General features: G+C 40.8%; 3 protein-coding genes across 9 annotated transcripts in view; 2 read left to right on the top strand and 1 right to left on the bottom strand.

Annotated features, from left to right (window-relative positions):
- LOC109678697 (inhibitor of Bruton tyrosine kinase-like) overlaps window positions 1-11,393 on the top strand; it is an 86,222-nt gene extending 74,829 nt beyond the window's left edge. For 3 of the 7 annotated variants that reach the window (XM_074068299.1, XM_074068298.1, XM_074068300.1), the window contains exons 2-8: window positions 1,367-1,518; window positions 2,573-2,697; window positions 3,936-4,016; window positions 4,167-4,251; window positions 4,658-4,755; window positions 10,687-10,850; window positions 11,332-11,393. In XM_074068299.1, the coding sequence (XP_073924400.1) occupies window positions 1,485-1,518; window positions 2,573-2,697; window positions 3,936-4,016; window positions 4,167-4,251; window positions 4,658-4,755; window positions 10,687-10,850; window positions 11,332-11,347 (603 nt within the window). In that variant the 5' untranslated portion in view covers window positions 1,367-1,484 and the 3' untranslated portion in view covers window positions 11,348-11,393. Of the gene's footprint in view, window positions 1-463; window positions 1,251-1,366; window positions 1,519-2,572; window positions 2,698-3,935; window positions 4,017-4,166; window positions 4,252-4,657; window positions 4,756-10,686; window positions 10,851-11,331 lie in introns of those variants that run through there. The other 4 variants (XR_012446209.1, XR_012446210.1, XM_074068301.1 and 1 more) reach the window with 3 other exon arrangements.
- Window positions 1-23,695, bottom strand: part of LOC141410440 (sialin-like) — a 345,752-nt gene that overhangs the window by 180,413 nt on the left and 141,644 nt on the right.
- LOC109679970 (fat storage-inducing transmembrane protein 1-like) lies at window positions 12,482-23,469 on the top strand. Its single transcript, XM_074068296.1, is given in 10 exon segments — window positions 12,482-13,093; window positions 13,511-13,666; window positions 14,167-14,864; window positions 16,338-16,445; window positions 17,013-17,128; window positions 17,261-17,333; window positions 17,425-17,519; window positions 22,328-22,474; window positions 22,833-22,963; window positions 22,966-23,469. Coding segments are annotated over 6 exon segments (975 nt in total). The 5' UTR covers window positions 12,482-13,093; window positions 13,511-13,666; window positions 14,167-14,864; window positions 16,338-16,445; window positions 17,013-17,078; the 3' UTR covers window positions 23,445-23,469.

Genomic DNA, 23,695 nt, shown 5'->3' with positions numbered 1-23,695 from the left:
AATTTTCCTGTGTCCAAGTAAACTCAACAACATTCATTTTGAGTTTTATACTTGAAGATGAAATGTAACTGAGTTGTACTTAAGGGTCTGTGATAGACCTTATTTATTAGTTTAGTTCTAGCCCATGAGCCTCCTCCTTACTTCTTTCCTGTATCTGCTGGGTAGTCAAGGTTAAGTGACTCTTTGCTTCAATGTGTCAAAGGGTATAAATGAATACAGTATTTCTTGCATACATGGGCATTTTGTATTTGAATTTATGAAGTCTTGAAGGAGCACTGTTGTTCCATGTTTGGTGAAAGTTAGACACATTCTGATGTTTTGTTCTTAGAAATTGACTGTTCATTATAGCCAGAACTATTTCACCTTGACATTAGAGATCCTGACAATGTACTTATGAGAACATCTTGTTCTTGAAAATTGGACCTGTCCTTTTTTTCACAACCGAAATATACTGGATAGCATATTATCTGTTACATGGATGAGCTTGTCAACATCAGGCACAGTGGGAAAACATCATCTATGAAGTGAATTTTCTGTTCATCACAGCCTTAGTCATCCTTAACATTTTTGAATGTGCTTTTCTGTATGTTAATTTTTCTGGTTAAGGCACCCAAAAGAGTATTATGAACATGTCAAATTTAAATTGTTTTTCTTTTGTGTTAACATAGAAAGTTTTGTGGTTTATATGTCTTTGAGTTACTGAATTTACATATGTGATTGGAAGTGGGCTGTTATTCTTGTATCATGATTATTTTTTTCCTTTTATATTCAAAGTAGGCCCAGGATTTGTTTCAGAATTTTCTCAGCCTAAAATTCTGTCTTAACAAGTTTAGAAGTATTGTGATAGTATACAGATAGTACATTCTAAACTTTCTTCTTTGTCGTACTGTATAGGTATTTCAGGTATTGAATGAGAAGAAACAGATATATGCCATAAAGTATGTGAACTTAGCATAGGGGAGAAATGACCCAAGCCTTGTATGCCCATACGAATAATAAAAAAAAAAGAAATAGATGGAAGTACTTCTGCCCTTCTGTAGGGATTTACCTGCCCCGTATAGCCAATGGGCCACAATAGCAAAGCTTTTCTTCTTAGATTTCACTAAGTACAGGCAACGGATCAAAAAAAAAAAAAAGTATGTGAACTTAGAAGAAGCAGATAACCAAACTATCGATAGGTACCGGAATGAAATAGCATATTTAAATAAACTACAACAACACAGTGATAAGATCATCTGACTTTATGATTAGTAAGAATTCTTTTTTCAATTAAAAAAAATTTTTTTTGCTATAGTTCTTCAAGTAAGTGTTAAGTAAATCTTAATATAACCTAGCTATTTGTTGTTTTGTTTGGTTTTAATTGCAGTGAAATCATGGACCAGTATATCTACATGGTAATGGAATGTGGAAATACTGACTTGAATAGTTGGCTTAAAAAGAAAAAATCCATCAATCCATGGGAACGCAAGAGTTAGTGGAAAAATATGTTGGAAGCAGTACACACAATCCATCAACATGGTATTAAAATCTCTTCCTGTGGGTAAAGTTAAAATATTTGTTAAGGGCTATAGGCTTGGCTTAAGCAGTAAAGCACCTGCCTAGCAAGCATGAAGCCCTGAGTTCAAAGCCTAGCACTACCAAAAAAAGTTGTTGTTAATGTCATCTTAGAAAAATACACTTATTATTTTATTGGTATCTTTAGCTAGGTGAACTAAATAATTGGAAGTATTCTTAAAGATGAGGAAACGAAGCCATTTCTTAATACTGTTAACCCAAAGGGTATAGTACATGAACTCAAATTCCTGCATTTGTAATGGAAAAAAGCATCTTTCTTAGTATTAATGTAGTCTGTGGTCCTTATCTTCAAATATTTTGGATTTTAGTATATCTGAGACTTTTGGGTTCAATTATCCTAAAAATATGAGATGTTTATTTCCCTCTTTCTCCTAATGATTTTGCATTATGTGTGCCCTTTGTGAAAGTTGGTTTATTTTTTTACTGTTAGCCTCAGGCTTTTATTTTAACATGTTCTTTTTTTCATTTTAGAGCTTTCTCTGCCTTTCTCCTATCTTTAGATCAAAACTCTTTAATCTAGATGATTGTAATTTATCTCCCCCTGAATAAGTTTTCTTTACAAGTTAAAAGATAATTTATTAGTGATTACCATTAGTGCTGTAGGAAGTGTCTTTACATCTGGCAGTATAATTTACAATGCTCTGTACTGGAGAGAGATCCACAGTGGTTAAAGATAGATCGAAGCCAGACTGCCTGCCCTCAACTCATGACATTGTCACTTAGGCCTTGTGACCTTGAATGGTTTACTTAAACTCTCATTGCCTTAGTTTCCTCACCTGAAAGTGGGGATGATAATAATGGTATTTCCTTAGCATTGTTTTTGAGGATTAAATGACTCATTAAAAGCAGCAAACTTAGATTGTACCTTGCATGTAACACATGCTAAGAAAGTACAGACCTTATGAGAAAGGGATATTTAATTGGGTTGACTAACTCAAAGAACCAACTACAGATTGTAAATTTTACATTGTCTCATAATGGATTTTTTATTTTGAAGGCATTGTTCATAGTGATCTGAAGCCTGCTAACTTTTTAATAGTTGATGGAATGCTAAAACTAATTGATTTTGGAATTGCAAACCAAATGCAGCCAGATACGACAAGCATTGTTAAGGACCCTCAGGTAGGACATCTAGCGAATAGTTGGTTGTTTACTACCTGGTATTATTTATATCACCTCATTCTCCAAAGAATTTAGAGTCTTTTTATAAGAATAGGTACTAAAACCATAAAAAATTTCAAAACCATGGTCAATATGATTTAGAAAAGTAAGACAAGATTGTATAGAAATATATCTAGCAATTTTGAGTAATTTTCCTACAACTGAGGTAAAGAAGCAGTAATACCTGTCTTGGTAATCATTTTGTTCATGTTCTAAAATTGACCTGACAGTTGACTTTGGGTTTCCTGGTAGCAATCAGAGAGAGAATTGGAGTAACATGTTTTCCATTGTCGTCCATGAGGTGAGGTCATTTCAATTTAAGAGGGCTTTCATATTGGAAATGCCATAATTACTATTGTTTCCAACAGCACTTTTGTAATAGGATATGCAATAGCAAATGTAATTAAGTTGTTCAATAAAAGCTAAAATAATGATAGCAAAGCATAACTAAAAGAATCTTGCTTGGAGATGACATGATGTGTCCATGTATGCTCATTTCTGTTGTAGATCTCCCTGAATTCTGGGAGCAGAACTGGGCTTTGATAAAAGGAATAGATGGGCAGCATGCCCGTAAAACAATTCTATCTGACAGTCATTACTTAATGTCAAAACTGGCTGAACATTGAGTTGTAAATCGGCTTGAAGATACCTTCTATAGCAAGCCCTAAGCTATGGGTAATTTGTGTTGAAGGCAGAGCCATTTATGTTAGAATCAAAGGTACAGTGCAATGTTGGCACCATCCAATTGTAGAGACTGTTGCATGACTTAGAAGTCCACTCTATCTCAGTTTGCACATGGGCCCTAGAGTCCCAGGATACCAAGCTAGATGTTTTTGTTGTTTGTTTACATATGAGTTTGTTGGTTTATTAAAGGGGAGTAACATGTTGAGTCTATTCAAGCATAGAAGAGAAAGTGATACTCCAATTCCTTAAAGCTTATTACCATTTATAGAATTTTAGCCTGGACAGTTTTTAAGGCAGATATGTTTTAAGGCACAGTACTCTGAAAGGAGTCAGTCTTCTGCTTCTGAACCCGATTCCTTTTGCTGAAGTTGGGAAGTTATTTGAATTTTTCAAGTTTATCGCTTAAATTTATAAGTATCCTAAGTCTCTAAGGATCTGGCATTTGTACTTTTAAAAAACCTGAAGCAGAATGAAATATTTTCATTGATTGACGTTTTCTGTGATTTGGCAAATAGGTTGGCACAGTTAATTACATGCCACCAGAAGCAATCAAAGATATGTCATCCCGAAGAGAGAATGGGAAATCCAAGTCAAAGGTACTGTATTGGGAATTTTACAAAAGTGACTTGGAGTAAAAACATCATTCTTTTGAGTGAATGTCTAGAATGGAACTTTTGTAATATGATGTGGTCTGGAAAGTATCAAAGAAAACCTGCTTTAAAAAAATTCATCATTATTTTTTATAGTGTTGTTTAATAAGGGACCCTAAACAGAGGATATCCATTCCTGAGCTCCTGGTACATCCATATGTCCAAATTCAAATTCATGCAGGTACTGCTTCTTTAAAAATTGCTCATTACTAGGTTCCTATGAACAGCCTATTAACTGTAACAAAACTAGAATCTAAATTGGCTACTCTTTTTGCTGCCTGCCCTCTTGCCAAACAGTAATGTAAATAAAAATGTCTGTCTTCATTGATGTCATTCAGTTTTAATTATCCTGCATAGGGGACAGTGATTGGTAGTAAATTATAAGAATGCCATTTATTGTGTTGTTAAGCAGAGTATATATTTTTGTTGCTTTATTTTTTGTTTTGAGACAGGATCTCACTTTTATGTATCCCAGGCTGGCCTCAACTCAAACTAATTATTTGCCTCTCTAAGTTGCTGGAGTATGTGCTTTTAATTGAATTTATATGTTTATTAGTATCACTGTATTGATATTGTATATTTTATAGGTAACCAGATAGCTAAGGGAACCACTGATGAAATGAAATATGTCCTGGGTCAACTTGTTGGTCTGAATTCTCCTAACTCTATTTTGAAAGCTGCTAAAGTAAGTATGTGTGTTCTCTGTGTTAATTAACTATTTTAATATAGCTTAATGAGTTACACCCTTAGAGAAACAGGTAACCCAAAGGAAAGTTGGGCCAGCGGTCTTGAAGTCTTTATTTCTGCACTTAGGTATTTAACACATCCTATTTGACAAGTACCTATCTTTTTTATTTATTTATTTTTTTGGCAGGAGATGGGGGACACACAGTCTGGGGTTTGAGCTTGAGGGCCTCACTCTTACTAGTTAGGCAATGAGCCATGCCCCCAGCCCTTTTTTGCTTTCTTTATCTTTCTAAGAAGTTCTTGTTTTTATGCCTGTGTGTGCCTGGACTGCTCTCCTCCTATTTATACTTCCCAAGTAACTGGAATGGCAGCATTGTGCCACCACACACAGCTTTTTATTGGTTGAGATGTGGTCTCGCCAGCCCACGCATGCTTCAAACCACAGACTTCCTGACCTCCACCTCCCAAGAAGCTAGGATTATAAGCGTGAGCCGCCATGCCTGGCTTGATTCCTGTTCTGTGCATATAGCACAGGCCAGAGTGGGTTTTCAAAACAGGTACATTCAAAGGATTACTGTCAGGCCTCAATTGAATAAATTTAGTATAGCACATTATCTTTTAAATCATTCTCAACACGATTCTTAACACGGCTTTTGAATTCATTCCTTCTAGCCAATTTCTTATTAAACTTTAGAGATACAATAGTATTTGTAGCGCTTCTGTAAAGCTGTGCATAGCCATCAGCACAGGCCTCAGGCTTTCAGACTCCCATTACCTATTTGTGTCTGCACTATTCTTTTTGTCTTTCACTGTCTCAAATACCTAGTCATTTCTAGAATATTGTGAAAGTTCATCGATCAACTGGTTTAGCTGCCAAGAGATTACTAATGATATATTTCAGTTACAAGACTATTATAAAATTATGGAAGCGTGAATTAACATTCTTATGTCTCTGGCTCAGTCTACGTTACTAAGAGCCTGGACACACTTCTGAATGAAATATTACATTTGCATTCAAATAAGGTAAAATTTTTCTTAAACTTTCTCAAGTGCTTCTGGCTGAATCAGTGGCTTTAGGAATTAAGATTGGGCACATTGTGTTTTTTAATTGCTTTGTATTTTATATGTCCACGTTTAAAATTCATACCAATGTATTGCTCAAAACTTTTATAAATAAAATTGAGATGATTAGTCACCTTTATCACTGAAAGGCAAAAATGTCATTTTCATAAAGTAGATGTTAGCTAAGCCTTCAATCTTTTTTTAATACATTGACTTCAATATGTAGTTGGCCTTTTGTATCCATGAGTTCCACATCCATAGATTTAATAAAGTGCAATTCAAAATTATGCATGAGTAAAGAACATATATAAACTTGCTTCTTATTACTCCATAAAAAATACAGCATAACAATGATTTATATCATGTTCACATCGTATTAGTTGTTATCAGTGATCTAGAGATAATTTAAAGTATACAGGAGGATATACATACGCACATGCAAATAGTGTGCACTTTACAGAAGAGACTAGAACATTTACATTTTGGAATCTGTGGGGTGAGGATTTTGCAACCAGTCCCCCAGAGATACCAAGAACGACTGTACCTAATTATACTTGTTTATATCATTATTTACTACTGGTTTGTGTGTGTGCGGGTGTGCGTGTACGTGTGCACGTGTGCATGTGTGTGTATTCTGTGATGTGTGTATGTGTGATGTGTGTGCATGTGTGTGATGGGTGTATATATGTGTATGTGTGTCTATGTATGTGTGTAATGTGTGTATGTGTATTGTGTGTGATGTGTGTATGTGTTTGTGATGTGTATGTTTGTATGTATTTGTGTGTATGTATGGGTGTGTCTGTGTGTGGTGTATGTATGTGTGGTGTGTGTTTGTGTATGTGTGTGTATTGTATGTGCATGTGTGGTGTGTGTATTGTGTGTAGGTGGTGCATGTGTATTGTGTGTGTGGCATGTGTACATGTGTGTATGTGTGTGGTGTGTGTATGTGTGGTGTGTGTGTAGTGTGTGTATGTGCGTGGTGTGTGTATAGGTTTTTTGTGTAGTGTGTGGTGTGTGTATTGTGTGTATGTATGTGTGTGGTGTGTGGTGGGTGTATTGTGTGTGTGTGTGTATGTCTGTGTATGTGTGTTTATGTCTGGTGTGTTTGTGATTTGTGTGGATGTATGTGTGTGTGATTTTTGTGTGTATTGTGTGTAGGTGGTGCGTGTGTATTCTGTGTGGTGTGGATGTGTGTGGTGTATTTGTGTATGTGTTGGGGTGTGTGTATTGTATGTGTGTATATCTGTGTGGTGTGTATGTGTATAGGTGTGTGTATTGTATGTGTGGTGTGTATTGTGTGTATGTCTGTGGTTTGTATATATGTTTATGTGTGTGTATGTGTCATGTATGTGTGTGGTGAGTGTATTGTGTGTTTGTGGTGTGTATGTATGTGTGTGATGTGTGTGTAGGTGGTGTGTGTATTGTATGTGTGGGTTGTGTGTGGTGTGTGTGTGTGTATGTGGTGTGTGTGTATGTGTAGTGTGTGTATGTATCTGTTTGTGGTGTGTATGTGTGTATGTATGTATTTGTGTTGTATGTATGGGTGTGTGTGTGGCGTGTGTGTCTCTGTATGTTTATGTGTATGTGTTTGTGTGTGTGTGTGGTGTATCTCGTGTGTGCTTTTGTGCAGTGTGTGTGTGTATGTGTGTGTGGGTGTATTAAGTGTATACTTCTGGGGTGTGTGTATGTGTGTACGTAGTGGTAGTGTGTGTGGATTGTGTGTATGTGTGTGTTGTGTGTGTATTGTGTGGGGGGTGTATGTGTGTAGGTAGTGTGTGTGTATTGTGTGTATTGTGTGGAGTGTGTTTATTGTGTGTGTGTATGTTTATTGTGTGTATATGTGTGGGTGTGTGTGGATTGTGTGTATGTGTGTGTGGTGTTTGTATGTGTGGGGTGTGTGGGGTGTGCATGTATTGTATGTATGCATGATGGTGTGTGTATTTTGTGTATGTATGTGTGTGGTGTGTTTGTATTGTGTGTATGTGTGAGGTGTATGTGTGGGGGTGTGTGGTGTGTGTATTTTGTGTATGTATGTGTGGTGTCTGTGTATTGTGTGTGTGGTGTGTGGATGCGTGTAGTGTGTGTGGTGTGTGTGGTATGTGTGTGTGTTTGGTGTATGTGTGTGGTGGGTGTATTGTGTATGTGTGTGTATGTCCATGTGGTGTGTGTGTATTGTGTGTGTAGTGTGTCTGTGTAAGTGTGTGTGTGTTTGTACTTGTGCATGTGTGTGTATATTCATGTGTGTGTGAGGGTGAGTGTGTGTGTGTTTATGAGTGTGTGTATGGGTGTGTGTTGGCATCTGTGTATGTGTGTGTTTGTGTTTGTATGTGTGTATGCTTGTGAGTGTGTATTTGTGTGAGTCTATTTTCGAGTGAGAGTGAGTATGAATGTTGGTGAGAGTGAGAGTGGGTACATGTGTGATTGTATGTGCATATGTTTGTGAGTGTATATTTGTGTGTGTGAGTGTGTAAGAGGGTGTGTGTGTGTGTTTGAGTGAGTGAGAGTGTGTGTAGGTGTGTGTGTTTGTGTATATGTGTGTGTGATTGCATGTGGTGTTGAGTGTGTGAGTGTGAGTGACTGTGTGTGAGTGTTTTGTTTGTGTGAGTTGGGTTGTGAGTATGTGTTTAAATGTGTGTGTGAGTTGTGAGTGTGTGTATGTGTGTGATGTGTGTTAGTGGGTTGGCATCTGTGTTTGAGTATGGAATCAAATGCGTGTTAGTGTGTGTTTGTGTGTGACTGCGAGAAAGTAAATGTGTAAATGTGTGTAGGTGTATGAGTGAGTGTATATGTGTAGGTGAGTGGGTGAGACTGTAAATGTGTGAGTGTGCGAGCGCGTGTTTGTTTCGTGTAGGTGTGCATGTGTGATTGTATGTGAGTGTATGTGCAGCTGAGTGTGTGTGAGTGTGTGTATGTGTGTGAATGTGTGAGTGCATCTGTGTGTACATGTGTATTTGAAGATGAGGTTCTATGTTCACGGGTGCGAGAGTTATTGTGAATGTGTTAGAGTGTGACAGTGTGTATGTTGGTGTGTGCAGGTGTGTGTAAGTGAGTGTGTGTGTTTGCGTTTGAATGTGAGTGGGTATTTGGGTGCAGGTGTGTGAATGAGTGTGTATGTTAGTGTGTTCAGGTGTGTGGGAGTGTGTGTTTATGTGTGTGAGCGTATGTAGTGGGGGATATGTGGGTGAGTATGAGAGTGAGTGTGTGTATTTGTATGTTATTGTGTTGGCTTGGGTGTATTGACGTGTGTGTGAGTATGCGTCTGTAAGTGTGAGTGTGATTTTGGGTGAGTGTGTGAATGTGAGTGTAGAGTCTGTGTGTTGATTGTGAGTTCACATGTGTGCATTAGTGTTTGTGTATATCTATGTGTTTGTGTGTTTGTATGTGTATGAATGTGTTTTTGTGTATGTCTGTGTACGTGTGTGTGAATTTGTGAATGTGTGCATGAGAGTGTGCATGTAGGTCTGTGTTTCTGTAGGTTTGTGTGTGTATATGTATATATGTGAATGTGTATGGGTGTGAGTGTATATGGGTACGTGTTGTGAGTGTGTATGAAAGTGTGTGGGAATGTGTACGTGTGAGTGTACGTGAGGGTGTCAGTCTGTAAAGGTGTGCACAAATGTATGATTGCTGATGACTGTGAGTGTGACTGTGTATGTGCGTGTTTGTATGAGTGTGAAAGTGTGTAGGTGTGTATAGATGACAGTGTGTATATGTGTGAGTGTGTGACTGCATGTGTGTGTGTATGTACGTGAATGTGTGGTGTCTCAGTGTGAGTGAATGTGTGAGTCTGTGTGTGTATGTGTGTCTGAGTGTGTGAGTGTGAGTCTGTGTGTGCATGTGAGTGTGTTGGCTTGCGTGTTGGTGTGTGTGTGTGATGTGGGTGAGTGGGTTGGCTTGTGTGTTAGAGTATGGATTCAAATGTGTGTGAGTGTGTGCTTCTCTGTGTGTGTGTGTGTGAATGTATGTGTTTGAGTTTGAGTGTGAATGTGTGCATGTGTGTGTGAGTGAGTGTGTGTGTGTCTTAGGGTCCTGGTCAACCAATTCTCTTCTCTGTTCCACTCATGGTTGTGTTTTAACTTACTGACCCATTTCTCTTCGTTTAGAGTTGCATTCATTTTTCTGGTTTGAATGTCCGGTAATTTTTTACATTAGATGCCAGATATTTTACTTCTAAAAATTCATTATTACTAGTGGTACTGGGGATTGAATTCAGGGTCTCAAACTTACTAGGCTAGTGCTCTACAACTCGAGCCACGCCCCCAGCCCCACGTATTTTAAATTTGACCCTGTTGAATCTTCTTGTACTTCTATAAATATTCCTGAGCTGTGTTCCGGCCTGTAGGTAAGTTGTGTAGAAACAGTCTGATTCTTTAAAGGTTTGCTTTCAGGTTTGTTAGTTTGGACCAGTGAAGGCTTTGGTCTTGCTTTAATTTTGCCTCACTACACTCAGTCCTCTGTATCTATGGGTACATATCCATGGATTCAATCCTCTGTGGATCTAAAATTTTTTAAAAATTACATTTATAGTACACAGATTTTTTGTCATTATTCCCTAAATAATACAGTATAACTATATCCCGTTTGCATTTAATTAGGTAATCTATGGATGATTAAAAATAACAGGAGAACGTACAGAGATCACATGTAATTCTACGGCATTTTATGTAAAGCAGTTGCGCCACCAAGATCTGGGATCCTTGCTGATATCCAAAGCGGAGAGGACAGGGTCTCATGTTAGCTGGGGATGACAGGGTTCTAACGGAAGCCTGCAAGTTCACAGGTGACAGCTGTAGTTTCCTACACATATCCCCAAACCAACCGGTCTTACCATACAGCGTGTCACAGATCATCTCCTCTCCTCTCGCAGATGAAGAGAAACCGCTGCTCTGCACTACAAAGCCACTTAGCAGCGCCGCCCTCCCTCCCCACCCGGACACCTGTTCCCTTCACTGGGACCCCCGGAGGGAGAGGGGCTGATAGAGCGAACTACGGCAGAGCAATCCCGGCGGAACCTGAGAATTTTGACACAGGGTAAGTAAGGTCTTGGCTTGACGAGGCAAGGAAGACTCAAGGGTGGTGCTTCCAGACAACAATGGGAGCCCAATGACAAAAGCACCGAGATTCCTGCGCGGGCTGCAGGGCTGAGCCGCGAAACGTCTTTTCTCGCCACGCCCTCCCTAAGGCCCGCAGTGAGGGCGCTGGGGACCCAGCCGCGGGGTGGCGTGGGGGTGAAGGACCCACCACGCACTTGATGTGGTGAGCGGCTGTTCCCGCCCCGATGTTCATCTCCGCCGGGAGTGGCCACCCTCCTGGCAGAAATTGGGCCTGCTTAAACTGGAGGAGCAGGAAAGACAGCCGACTCGCGTCCGGGAAGCAGCTGCCGCGCTCCACCCAGCACCCTACCAGGGGCTACAGACGTGGGGTCAGGCTCCCGAACGCAGGAGGCGGGGAGGCGCCGACGCAAGGAACCAATCACCACAGACGCTCCCACGTGATTAACCTTGACCAATAGGAGGCCGCGGCGATAGCGGCGGAGCAACTCAAACGCGCTTACGAAGAGAGATGGGGGTGCCGTCTTTTCTCTTCCGCTCGGCTTCCTGGAGGCGAGTATTGGCTCACGGGCGCATCGAGGAGCGGCGGCGGCCGGTATGTGGGCTCTTTAGCAGCGAAGACCGGAGAGGGGTGGGGGCGAAGCGGGGCAGCACAGAGCTGCGTAGCCGACAGGGCGCGTGTACATGACCTGGCGGGGGAGGGAAGGTTCGCGGCTTCTGCGATCTAGAGGGTGGGGTGATGCCGCAGTAAGAAGCGCGTGTGGACCTCGCTGGAAAGAAGGCGCGGCGGGCACTGGCGCAGAAGATTTGTCTCCTCTGCTGGCTTAAAATTGGGACAGGCGGTGGTGTCCTGACATTGGACTTTCAAACCTGATTTAAGGGGTGGGTGATAACTTGCTGCCTACTTTATCGCCCCTTTTTATTGTCAAGTTCCAGAACAGGTGACAGTGCAGGCAGTGATCCCGAGTGAATCTGTTGATGTTTGAGAATCACAAAGATGAGATGGACAGGAAGAAAGATTGTAGACACTTCGTTTACCTAACACCACCCACCATTATGCAGATGAGCACGTGCTCAGTACTGTAGTTGAGTTCTGTAGTAGAATGACTGAGGCAGTAGTTCGTTGATTCTGCCAAATCCACACAAGGACAAAGCTGCTGAATCTCAAGCATCAGTATACGTTCTGCTTTGAAAGTATTCATTGTGAAGCTTTACGCACATAAAGCAGATGACTAGAGCAGCAGTTAATTTCATTCCCAAAGGGATTCTTCCTGTCTATATGTTACTACCAGAATCCAGGCAAACACTGTATATATTTTAAATGATAAAATTTGCAGATGGCCCACAGGACATAATTCTGGAAAAAAGTGAAAGGAAGTTTAAAATGAGGGAGAAATTTTTGTGTTGTGCAGTGACTTCAGGATTGCAACTTTACAGAGGCCATTGGGAAGAAAAGGTAATTTTACCTATTGAAACCTTCCCGGACAGATTACAAAGCCATATAGATCCATTATGTTAGTCCACGTAGCTCCACTAAGACTTTTTTAAGAAAGAGTTGCATTTAGATATGTTCCCCAAACTAATGCTTCATCTTCTGGGTTCCAGAAAACTAGTTGCAACTTAGAAATGGAGGCTGAGGAGTTAAGTGGCAGAGAATTGACAATCGATTCCATAATGAGCAAAGTGAGAGATTTTAAAAATGAAGATCTTACTGATGAGCTAAGCTTGAATAAAGTCTCTGCTGATACTACAGGTAAGCTTTTTCTTTTTTCCTTTTATAATTCATTGCGATGCTGGGTATTGAACTCACGACCTCACACATGCTAAGCAAATGTTGTACTACTGCGCTATATCTCTAGCCTCTTGTTTTTAAAGAAGCAAAAACAAAAAAAGCAATTAACTTAAAGTGTCCTGTAAGGTATAAGGAAGTAGATGTTAACCTCTGTGTTAATATAATGTACATTTCTCAGTCGTTGATGCTTATCTACCAGAGTGCACTTTATTTGAACCTGTTTGTCTGGAACTAGTCCACAACTGTCTGCTTGTTTTAAAAAGATGAAACATCATCTGGACTTGGTGGCTCCCATCTGTCATCTCAGCACTTAGGATGCTGAGGCAGGAGGATCTCTAGTTCTCTTATTCAGCTGGGGCTGTACAGCAAGGTGAAGGCCAGCATGAGCACATAGTGAAACCCTGTCTCAAAACACAAAGAAAGAGAGAGAGGTAGGAAGGGAAAGGGCTGGGGAAGGGGGGTGGAGAAAGAGAGGGAAGAGGGCAGGGAAAGAAAGAAATGCTCTTTCTTATTAGTGTGCTTACAGGTACTTTTCTTAGTACTTTCATTATTGTTAGCTATTTCCGCTGATATGCCTGCCATCAGTAGATACGCCTTCTTTTCCATTCCTTTTTTACTCTGAATGAGCACACGTTATCAATGTTAATATTACATATAAATTTAGCATCAAACACTGGATTTTTGATTTGAAGAATTGGTCTCTTTCTCCCCTGGCCCTTTTTTTTCTATCCTTTCTTACTCTCTGTTCCAGTTACAGTGGCTTTCCTGATGTCTCTTCTGTATCCTAGAGCAGCGCATGTCCCAATGCCTTTGCTGTTGACCTATGCCTTTATTTGTTTTGTTTTTAGCAGTACTGGGGTTTGAACTCTACATCTTGAGCCACTCCACAAGCCCTTTTCTGTGATGGGTTTTTTTTCAAGATAGGGTCTCACAAAGTGTTTGCCCTGGCTGGCTTCAAACCGCAATCTTCCTGATCTCTGACTCCTGACTAGCCAAGATTACAGGTGGGAGCTACTGGTGCCTGGCTTGAAGGGTTATTCTTGATGTTTCTACGGGTTGGGATTCCACAGAGAGAAAACTGACAGCTGCAAAAAGTCCTATAAATTCTGAAGGTCTAGATCAGGCTAGCTATGTGTTGGTGAGACCAGGAAATTATTAGGGCCTTTCAGAGAAATGTAGGTAACTTGGAGGAAGAAGAAAATAACTATCAGCTTCTAATCTTTTGTAAAGCTGGTTTTCTGTGGTGGTTTTGTAAGTAAATTTGAGGTATACTGAAAGAATGTTGACTGGGTAAGGCTGTAAAGAAAGTTAGGACCAGAGCAAGAAGTTTTTGAGTTTTTCATGAAATAAATGATAGATGGAGGATTTTCTAGTATGAATTGTTACTGTCTTAAAAATTATTACTGATATTATAACTGTTTAACTATAACTTGAAGGAAAAAATGCAGTTTGGAATTGTTTTATGTTTATCTCTGTTGTAATATATTTTGTTGTCCTTATTCAGCTAACTCAGGAACTGCTAACCAAATTATGATGATGGCGAACAACCCAGAGGACTGGTTGAATTTCTTGCTTAAGTTAGAGAAAAATAGTGTCCCCCTGAATGATGCTCTTTTAAATAAATTAATTGGTCGTTATAGTCAAGCAATCGAAACACTTCCTCCAGATAAATATGGCCAAAATGAGAGTTTTGCTCGAATTCAAGTGAGATTTGCTGAATTAAAAGCGTAAGTATTAGCATTTTAACTTCGCTTGACTATGTTATATAATATGTAACTATATCGTAAAGAGGGAAAACAAAAGCATATCAAATTAATATTTTTTGGCCAAATACTTTTGCCTTTAGTGTAAATTAGTTTACATGAAAAGGGACTAGTGTAAACTGTTTTCTACGTACATATTTCAAAAAGACCTACAAATTTTAGACTCTGCCTAAAAAGATTTTTTAAAAATAACTTGTTTTATTTTATACACAGGAGAAATCAAATTCCATGTCTTTTGGAAAATAAAGTGAAGCACTACCAAATTTAGGTAGCTATGTCTTTTTTTGAAAAAAAACCAAAAAGTGTGGACTGACTCTGAGTTTTTATTACAGTATGCAAGAGCCCGATGATGCACGTGACTACTTTCAAATGGCCAGAGCCAACTGCAAAAAGTGTGCTTTTGTGCATATATCTTTTGCACAATTTGAACTGTCTCAAGGTAATCGAAAGGTGTCAAATGCACATTTGAAGTAAAAGAGCATCCTAAACTAACACGTCCTAATATCAAATCATATTCGAAGTGGAAATTTAAGGCAAAAGTTGATTAGATGAGAAAATGGAGGTGCTACTTAAACATAAAAACAATATTCATTATAGTAGCTCTTTTAATTAATGAACATCAGCATGAACATAGTGTTTGTGCTATAAGAGTCAGGATACATCTAAAGAAGAGTTGCTTCTTCACTGAGTATCGTAAAATGAAAGACACATAACTTTTAGAATTTAAACTGTTGTTTCATAGCAGTGAAATGTACATCTTTGGAATACATAAAGTGAGTTAGCTATAAAAAAGAAATTTTAAGCCACTGCAATGTGGCAGTAGCCTTAAGGTCAAAATTATGATTATTTTGAACAGACTTGATAGGCTCTCAGGAAATAGGCAACATCCCTGAAATCTTCTGCTCAGTCTGGTGTGTGTGTGTGTGTTTTGTAGAGGTGGAGGGTATTCCATAGTTTTTATTAGATTTTCAAAGGGAGTCTTAAAATACCAAACTCTCAAATTACTAGTTCTTATCTAAGTTGTTCATTTGCTGTCTAAAAATTCTTTATTATGTGAACTTTTGCTGCTGTTCTCAATAAATGTGTGGATTTAACCACTATCAAATATGTTCATGTTCTTTAAAATTTGTAAACCTTGTAAACTGACAGAAACTAGAAATAGAAGTCATCTCTTAATCGTCTTTTTTACCCTGAGTGCCAGTGTGTGGCATTATAGCTCATGGGTCCTGTAATTGTTGATAACACTCCATATTTGCATGATGTGTACATTTAAAATTTATAAATCAAGTACAAAGGATAAATTTTGCATTTCAAAGAAAATTTGTTTGGCAGTCTGTCGTCAGAAAGGTAATTATCGTTCAGTCATTTTGTATTTAGGGAATGGAATAGCTAAGTCTGACAGCTAAAGTTGATCACTTTTTTTTTTTTTTTAAACACAAATCCTTTTAGCCAAAGATGTCAACCTTGCCTTGATGACTAAATGTTTCTGTGAATGATATTTCTTACAGTGTGTTCTAAGAGACTGTTGCTCTTAGGACTACTTTAATATCTAGAATTGCCTGTTTCTAACTGCTGTAATTAGATTTTGCTTTTTCTTTTGTATTGCTCTGTTAAACTTCTGTTGCTTCTGAAAGTGAACAATTTATAAATGAATACAAAATGGTAAATTGCATATTACACAATGAAACTCTTTGAATACGTAGTGTTATCAGAAGAGAGTTGATTATATGCATGAGAAATGAGACATTGCTTATTTGCCTATGAAATCTTATGCATAAGTCTTGGGACAATTATCTTTGCTTAAGTGTTCTAAATTTTTTCTTAGGCTCTGATGAAATAAATACGTATTTGGAGTTTGGGCTGAAGAGTGCTTTATAAAATGACAATTATCCTTTTTTGCTTCTTCATAAAGCTGTAGAAAGTGGAGCAGTACCGTTAGAAATGCTGGAAATTGCCATATGTAATTTAAACCTACAAAAGAAGCAGCTGTTTTCAGAGGAGGAAAAGAAGGGTTTATCAGGTAACTATTAACGTGTGCTAATATTTTTCCACGGTAGATAGTACTGCAGAAAGGATTCAGAATAACTTTTTGTAGGACTAATATTTACATGGAATACTCAAAATCTGTTTAGTTGCAAATGGAAATGAGATAAGACTATTAGAAGTAAAAAGATCTTACCTACCTTGTTGATACTTATCTTTTGTGCCTAATCAAAATTTCATTGGTAACATTAAAAACAACTCAGTCAAAGCAAGAGAATGGCTTTGTGCTTATAGAAACAGAGTGTGCTGTTTATCCCAGGGAGACAATTATATAAAGAGAATTGAAGAGGTAATTAGAATTGCCTGATAACATCTTCATGTCTTCTTACAGGAGGGCAATTATTTATTATAAATTGATTTTTAAAATTTTCTTATGTGTAAGATTACTTTTTCTTTTTGATGGAAGTGGGGTTTGAACTCAGGGCTTTGCACTTGCAAAGCATGCGCTCTTATGGCTTGAGCCACACCTCCAGCCCTGTAAGATTACTTTTTGTGTACTTTTTATGTCCTTACAAATTTAACCACAGTTTTGAAATTTTTACAGCATCTACAATGTTTACTGCTCAAGACTCATTCTCCAGTTCAGTTGGACATTTACAAAAGTAAGGACATGGGTTGTGATTCCAGAGGACAGGCTACCAAAGCCAGGTTTTTGTATGGGTAAGAAAACTCATCATTTATGTAAGTATGTCTACATAAGAGTTTTTTTGTAAGTGTAACCATGTTTAGCAGTAAATGGAAATACACATGAATATTATTCTTTGAAAAACTGGGTACTTTCTTTTTGTTTAGAGAGAACATACCACCACAAGATGCCGAAATAAGTCATCGAAATCCCCTGAAACAAACTAACAAAACTAAACGGGTGAGTCACTTTCAGTCTGCTTTGATGAAGGTGGTGGTAGTGAAGTCTTTGCATTTCCCAGTTGATTACTCAGTCTTTCAAATCATTTCAGTCGTGCCCATTTGGAAGAGTCCCAGTTAACCTGCTAAATAGCCCAGATTGTCATGTGAAGACAGATGGTTCTGCTGTGCCAACTTTTACAAAAAGGTATGGTTGAGTTTTAATTTTTAAATTTGTGTATATTTAAAGATTGATGGCAGAATGGTTTTAAACTCTTTTTCACTGAGTAACAGTAATTATGATTAAAGTTTTTGGTATTTTTGTTCTTTTTGTTCCAGACTGGCCTGGAACTCACTATCTTCCTGCCTCCAATTCCCAAAGGTTGGGATTATAGGTGTGCACTACCATACCGGGCTGAAGTTACTGAGTTCCTAAATGCTCTCAGGAACAAAAAAATGAATAGAGAAAGTGACTTTTCAGGTTTTTCACTCATTAAAAATATTTATTAAAAAATTAGGAACATGTTAGAGTGAAGCTTAAAAGGCTGTCAACATCCTTGGAGTTAAAACTCCTGATGTTTGGGTATTTCTTCCTATGGGTCACCTCTTGGATAAGATTCTCTTCCTAGTGCATTTGAGAGTCTCCACAGCAGGGTGGAAGGTAAGGGGGAAGAATAGCTATCAGTGGGAAAAAAGGATGAATTCAATCATTTACTTTAGAGTTACGGACTTTAAGAAATGGGAGAGGGATTGGGGTGTACCTCTGATAGAGTGTGTACTTAACATGTGCAAGGTCCTGGGTTCAATCCCCAGCACCAAAAACAGCAACAGATGAGTTAATTAGCTGCTGGGGAAGATGGTGCATGCCTCCACAACCCCAGGTAATAGGGAGGCGGAGCCCTTTGAATCTAGCTAGTTAGGGCCAGCCTGGGCAACATAGCAAGACTCCATGTCTTTAAAAAGAGAAAAAGCAAGGCTAGGTAGTGAAACATTGTTCCTCACATACAATATATTTCCCCTCAATTTGGGTGCTTATTCCCTTATAAGAAATAAGAATATGCCAGGCTTGGTGTCTCATGCCTGTAATCCCAGTACTTGGGAGTCTGAGGTAGGATGATCGTGAGTTTGAGGCCAGCCTGGGCTACATAGTGAGACCCTATATTAAAAAGCCAAAAAAGAAAAAAAGAAATGGGGTATAGTTCAGCTAAAGAAGAGAGTTTTTCTTACTTGTTCTTATTTCTAATTATGCGTATATCAATCATTTCACAAATACACCTGAGAAGCACAGCTTATTTTTAACTTGTATCTTCAATAATTAGTCCTGTTATATTTAAAACTTGAATAAATACTAATATTAAAGGGGCATTTTGTTTATGTGTATGTGTGTGTTGGTGTATGAGTGTGTACAATTGTGTGTTTTGTTTTGTCTGTGTAAGTGTGTGTGTGTGTGTGTCCTTGTGAATGTGGGTGTGTGTGAGTGTGTGTATGTACATATGTGTGAGTGTGTGAGGATGAGGGAGTCCTTGTGTTTCGGAGTGTGTATGGGTGTGTGTGTGTGTGTGTTGGCATCTATGTGTGTTGTTTGTATATGTGTATGTTTGTGAGTGTGTTTGTGTGTGAGTCTATTTTTGAGTATGAGTGAGTATGAATGAGTGTGTGAGTGAGTGTGAGAGTGGGTGCATATGTGATTTTGTTTGTGTGTGAGTGTAAGTGTTGGAGTGTATGTGTGTGGTAGTGTAAGTGTTGTGAATGTGTGTATGTGTGAGTGTATGTGTGTGAGGGTGTGCATGTGTAGGTGAATATATGTGTGAGAACGTGAACTTGTTTTTGTGTGAGGGTGTATGAGTCTGAGTGTGTGAAGGTGTGTGTATCTGTGTGTGTGAGTCAATGTGTGTATGTGTGTTTGCATGTAGGTGTGTATGTGTGAGTGTTTATGTGTGGGTTAGTGTGAGAGTGAGTGACTTAGTCTCTGTCAGTGTATTTGTATGTTAGTATGTTGGTAGTGTGTGACTGTCACTCAAGCCACTTGGGAGGTCTTCGGGAGAGGGCAGGGTGGAGAGAGGTGTTTCCTCAGCACCCTTCAGGGGTGGGGACTGTGTCTCTTATACCTGGGTCTTTGAGTTTTGACGGCTGTGTGAGAGGCAGGAGTTCCCAGAAGCTGCATGGGGCCCAGCGTGGGGCAGGCCCTGCTTCCCAGAGGGTCCTGATTATCCTGCTGGAGACCAGCAGCTTCAAGAAAGGAGGTTGAAGTAGGACTCCTTTGTCCTCTTACTGGCTTTGGCTCCCCCACTAAACTGTCTGTGGGAACCTAGCTCAGTGTTTCTGTCTTGTTCTTTTTCCTATCTGAAGTCTTATGTTTTCTTACTTCAAGAAAATAGTTTCACCAAAGTCTTCAGCTATCCTGCTCTATAGAAGAAAACATCCCTTTGATGCCCCAAGATGAAAAAAATATATTAAAATTATTTTCTAACCAAGTCTTGAGACAGGCCCTCCCCCACCAGCCTCAGAAACTTAGCATCAGAGTAGACGTGGAGATAGCAGAAGATAAGCATGTTTTCTGATAGAACCTAAGAGTATCTGCGTTAGCTCTACTCTGGAGCTATTTCAGACTTTAGAAGAGGTGGCCCATGAATGCAGAACCAGAGAAACTGGCAGACACTGACGCCTCCCACTCAGAACCCCAGGCTTCAGACGAACTAAAAGTCAGGCGGATGGAGTTCACATCACTATATCTAGATCTTTCTCCACAACATGTCATGCATGCTTTCTAAACGTACTTCCAGGGGTGCTGATGGACTTACCACAAGAGGTAAAAGGGGTACCTATTTCACAAACAGGGACTTTTTTGTTTTGAGGTAGAGTCTTACTGTGTTGTCCAGACTCAACTAGTCCTCCTGCCTTAGCTGGAGTAGGTATATACCACCACATCTGGCCCAAATAGGTGATATTAAAAGAGTAACTCTGCTGGGCTCCAGTGGTTTACACCTGTAACCCTAGCTACTCAGTAGGCAAAGATCCTGAGGATTGTGGTTCAATGCCAGCCCTGGGCAAATAGTTCACAAGACACTATTTTGGAAAAAAAACTCTCACAGAAAAGGGCTCATGGAGTGGCTCAAGCAGGAAGAACACCTACCTAGCAAGTGTGAGGTCCTGAGTTCAAACCCCAGTACTGCCAAAAAAAAGAGTAACTGTCCAGATACCCAGCCTCTGTGTTCTCTTTCCTCAAAAAAGCTTTACTGTGAAGTTGTCATGCCGGATCTCCTTCCCATTTTATCAGCTCACATAGAACTTGTATTACTTCCAGGGTGCCAAACTAAGAGGGAATTTATAAAACTGAGCCTCATCTGATCAAGGGTCCATGGACTATCCATTCGCCTCAGTAGGAAACATTTCCAATACAGTCATCAAAATGTAAGCGATTGTCCTAATCATATATTTAGTACTACTAATAATTATGGAAATTTGATGTAAAATAAAAAATTAACTTGTAGGGCTTTATGATCACAGGAATTTTTTTTTTGGTAGTACTGGGGTTTGATCTCAGGGTCTACGCTTTGAATCACTCCACCAACCCTTTTTTGTAATGGAGTTTTTCAAGATAGGGTCTCGCAAATTATTTGTCTGGGCTGACATCAAACCATGATCCTTCTGATCTCTGCCTGCTGAGTAGCTAGGATTACAACTTGAGCCACCAGCACCCATTCACAGGAAATTCCCCGCCCTCCCCCCCCCCCAGGTGCTGGGGTTTGAACTCAGTGCTTTGTGCTTGCTAAGCAGGCGCTCTACCACTTAAGTTATACCTCCAGCCCAGGAAAATTTTTTTTCATTATTGTACTGGAAGTACATTGCAACATTTACAAAAGTACTGACAAGTTATCATAGTTGAATTCACCCCCTCCTTCATCTTTCCTCCCGGGAAGTTTTTTAAAATGAATTTTATTTATTATTTTGGTAGAACTGGGGTTTTAACTCAGGACTTTGCACTTGAAAAGCAGATGCCCTGTCACTTGAGCTACACCTCCATTCTTTAATTTTGAATTACATCCTTTTATTACAAAGTGTGATACATGATCAATGAAAAAACCTTGGGTTGGGAGGCACAGCTCAAGTGGTAGAGCGCCTGCTTAGCAAGTGCAAGGGCCTGAGTTAAACCCCATCATAAACACAAACAGTGCCCCATTTGATATGATGCCTGACATATTCATCTAGTTTGCACAACCACCAGTTCGCACAGCTGTCTTCAACCAAACTAGCCCCTTAGAGCCCCTCCTCCATCCAGACAGGAGTTGGAGCTTGGGCAAGCTGCTGGCTTCATAGCACTGGAAAGGACATCCCAGCTAATAGGCTTTCCAGGGCCTGAGGTGGACACAATGTTGTAGACACTCACCTTGCTGCTCAGAACCCAGGGAGAACAACCAGACCACTTTGGTGATAAGACACAGATTTGTTTTAATGACTTCCAAGGTTTAGTTTTATCTTCATGGCCTGTGATTTTTCTATGGAGTAAAATCATGCTAGAATTTAGGTAGCGGTAGAGGGACTTTGACCAAACTGAGGCAGGCGACTCAAGCAGGCTGTGGACAAGAATAGTCTTGAACAGCAGGCCTAACCCTGAGCTATGAATTAGAACGTGGCTGGAGCTGAGGACACAGAGCTAACAGGAAAGGGCCCAGGCTGCTGTCAGAACACACTTCCACACACCCAAGGCCAGGACCCTGCTGACGTGGCAGCACGCCATCCTGGCCCCTGACTGCCCCCCACCTCTCTCCGTGGCTTGCCAGCTGCCATCAGGCCTCTGCCCTGTATCTGCCACACCTGTCACTGTCTGTTCTTGTCCGCAGAGTGTTGGGGGTATCAGCCCCTCCTCTGCTGCCCAGCAGAGCAGGCAGTTAGTGGGGAGGGGAGGGAACATGGAGCGGGGGCGGTGGTGGGGGCTAGGGCCCAAATCCAGGCACTGCTGGGTTGCCTGGTCAAGGTGCTGCTCTGGGTGGCCTCTGCCTTGCTGTATTTTGGAAGTGAACAGGCTGCCCGCCTCCTGGGCAGCCCCTGCTTACGGCGCCTCTACCATGCCTGGTTGGCAGCTGTGGTCATCTTCGGATCCCTTCTGCAGTTCCATGTCAACTATCGGACTATCTTCGCTAGCCACGGCAACTTCTTCAACATGTGAGTTCACTCAAAGCCCTGGGAGCAGGCTCCCTGCACTCTGAGAGCCCAGCTCCCTTCTTCGGGCTTCTGTTCTCCTGCCAGTCGGAACACTAAAAATAGGCTAGGTGGTTGAGAAGGTCAGGGGAGGGGGAGGGGAACAGAGCCTGGGGGTACAGGGCAAGTCAGGAATAGGGCTGAAGAGGAAATGTGGGCCCTAGAAGGCCAAGTTTAGGCATGAGATGGACTAGTTTAAATGACTGGGGCTGTCAAGGGTGTGGGAAGGAGAAGCGCTGCTGATGTGCAGAACTGGACAGAGTAATCCAGGGTGGAGGATGGGTTGGGGGTCTTAGCAGCCTTTCCTCTTCTCTGCCCACAGAAAGTTTGTGAATTCCGCATGGGGCTGGACCTGCACCTTCCTGGGGGGCTTTGTGTTGCTGGTGGTGTTCCTGGCTACACGGCGCGTGGCAGTGACCGCCAGACACCTGAGCCGACTGGTGGTGGGGGCAGCTTGTGGCGAGGGGCCGGCCAGGCCTTCTTCCTCATTGAGGACCTGACTGGTTCTTGCTTTGAGCCTCTACCCCAGGGCCTGCTGCTCCATGAGCTGCCTGACCGCCGCAGCTGTCTGGCTGCTGGCCACCAGTGGCGGGGCTACACAGTCTCCTCCCACACCTTCCTGCTCACCTTCTGCTGCCTGCTCATGGCCGAAGAAACAGCAGTGTTCGCCAAGTACCTGGCCCATGGGCTGCCGGCTGGCACACCCCTGCGCCTTGTCTTCCTGCTCAATGTGCTGCTGCTGGGCCTCTGGAACTTCTTGCTGCTCTGTACTGTCGTCTGTTTCCACCAGTACACTCACAAGGTGGTGGGTGCTGCAGTGGGCACCTTTGCTTGGTTCCTCACCTATGGCAGCTGGTATCATCAGCCCTGGTCACCAGGGAGCCCAGGTCATGGGCTCTTCCCCCACCCCCACTCCAGCCGCAAGCATAACTGAAAGAAATAAAGGCACATCAGGCCTGGCTCTGGCTCCTGTCATCATTTATTTGGGGCCTGGAAAGAGTGGGTAGGGTAAGAATAAGGTCTAGTGCCGGGCCACAGTGGTTCACCTCTGTAATCCTACCTACTCAGGAGGCAGAGACCAGGAGGACTGTGGTTTGAAGCCAGCCTAGGCAAATAGTTCTCCAGACCTTATTGAAAAAAAAACCATCACAAAAATAGAAGTGGTAGAGTGGCTCAAGGTGAAGG

Source organism: Castor canadensis, chromosome 3 (genome assembly GCF_047511655.1).
Source record: "Castor canadensis chromosome 3, mCasCan1.hap1v2, whole genome shotgun sequence".
In the NCBI taxonomy this organism is placed as follows: Eukaryota; Metazoa; Chordata; class Mammalia; order Rodentia; family Castoridae; genus Castor; species Castor canadensis.
The sequence above is the reverse complement of the archived record's forward strand: the minus strand, read 5'-3'. Positions and strand labels throughout refer to the sequence as shown.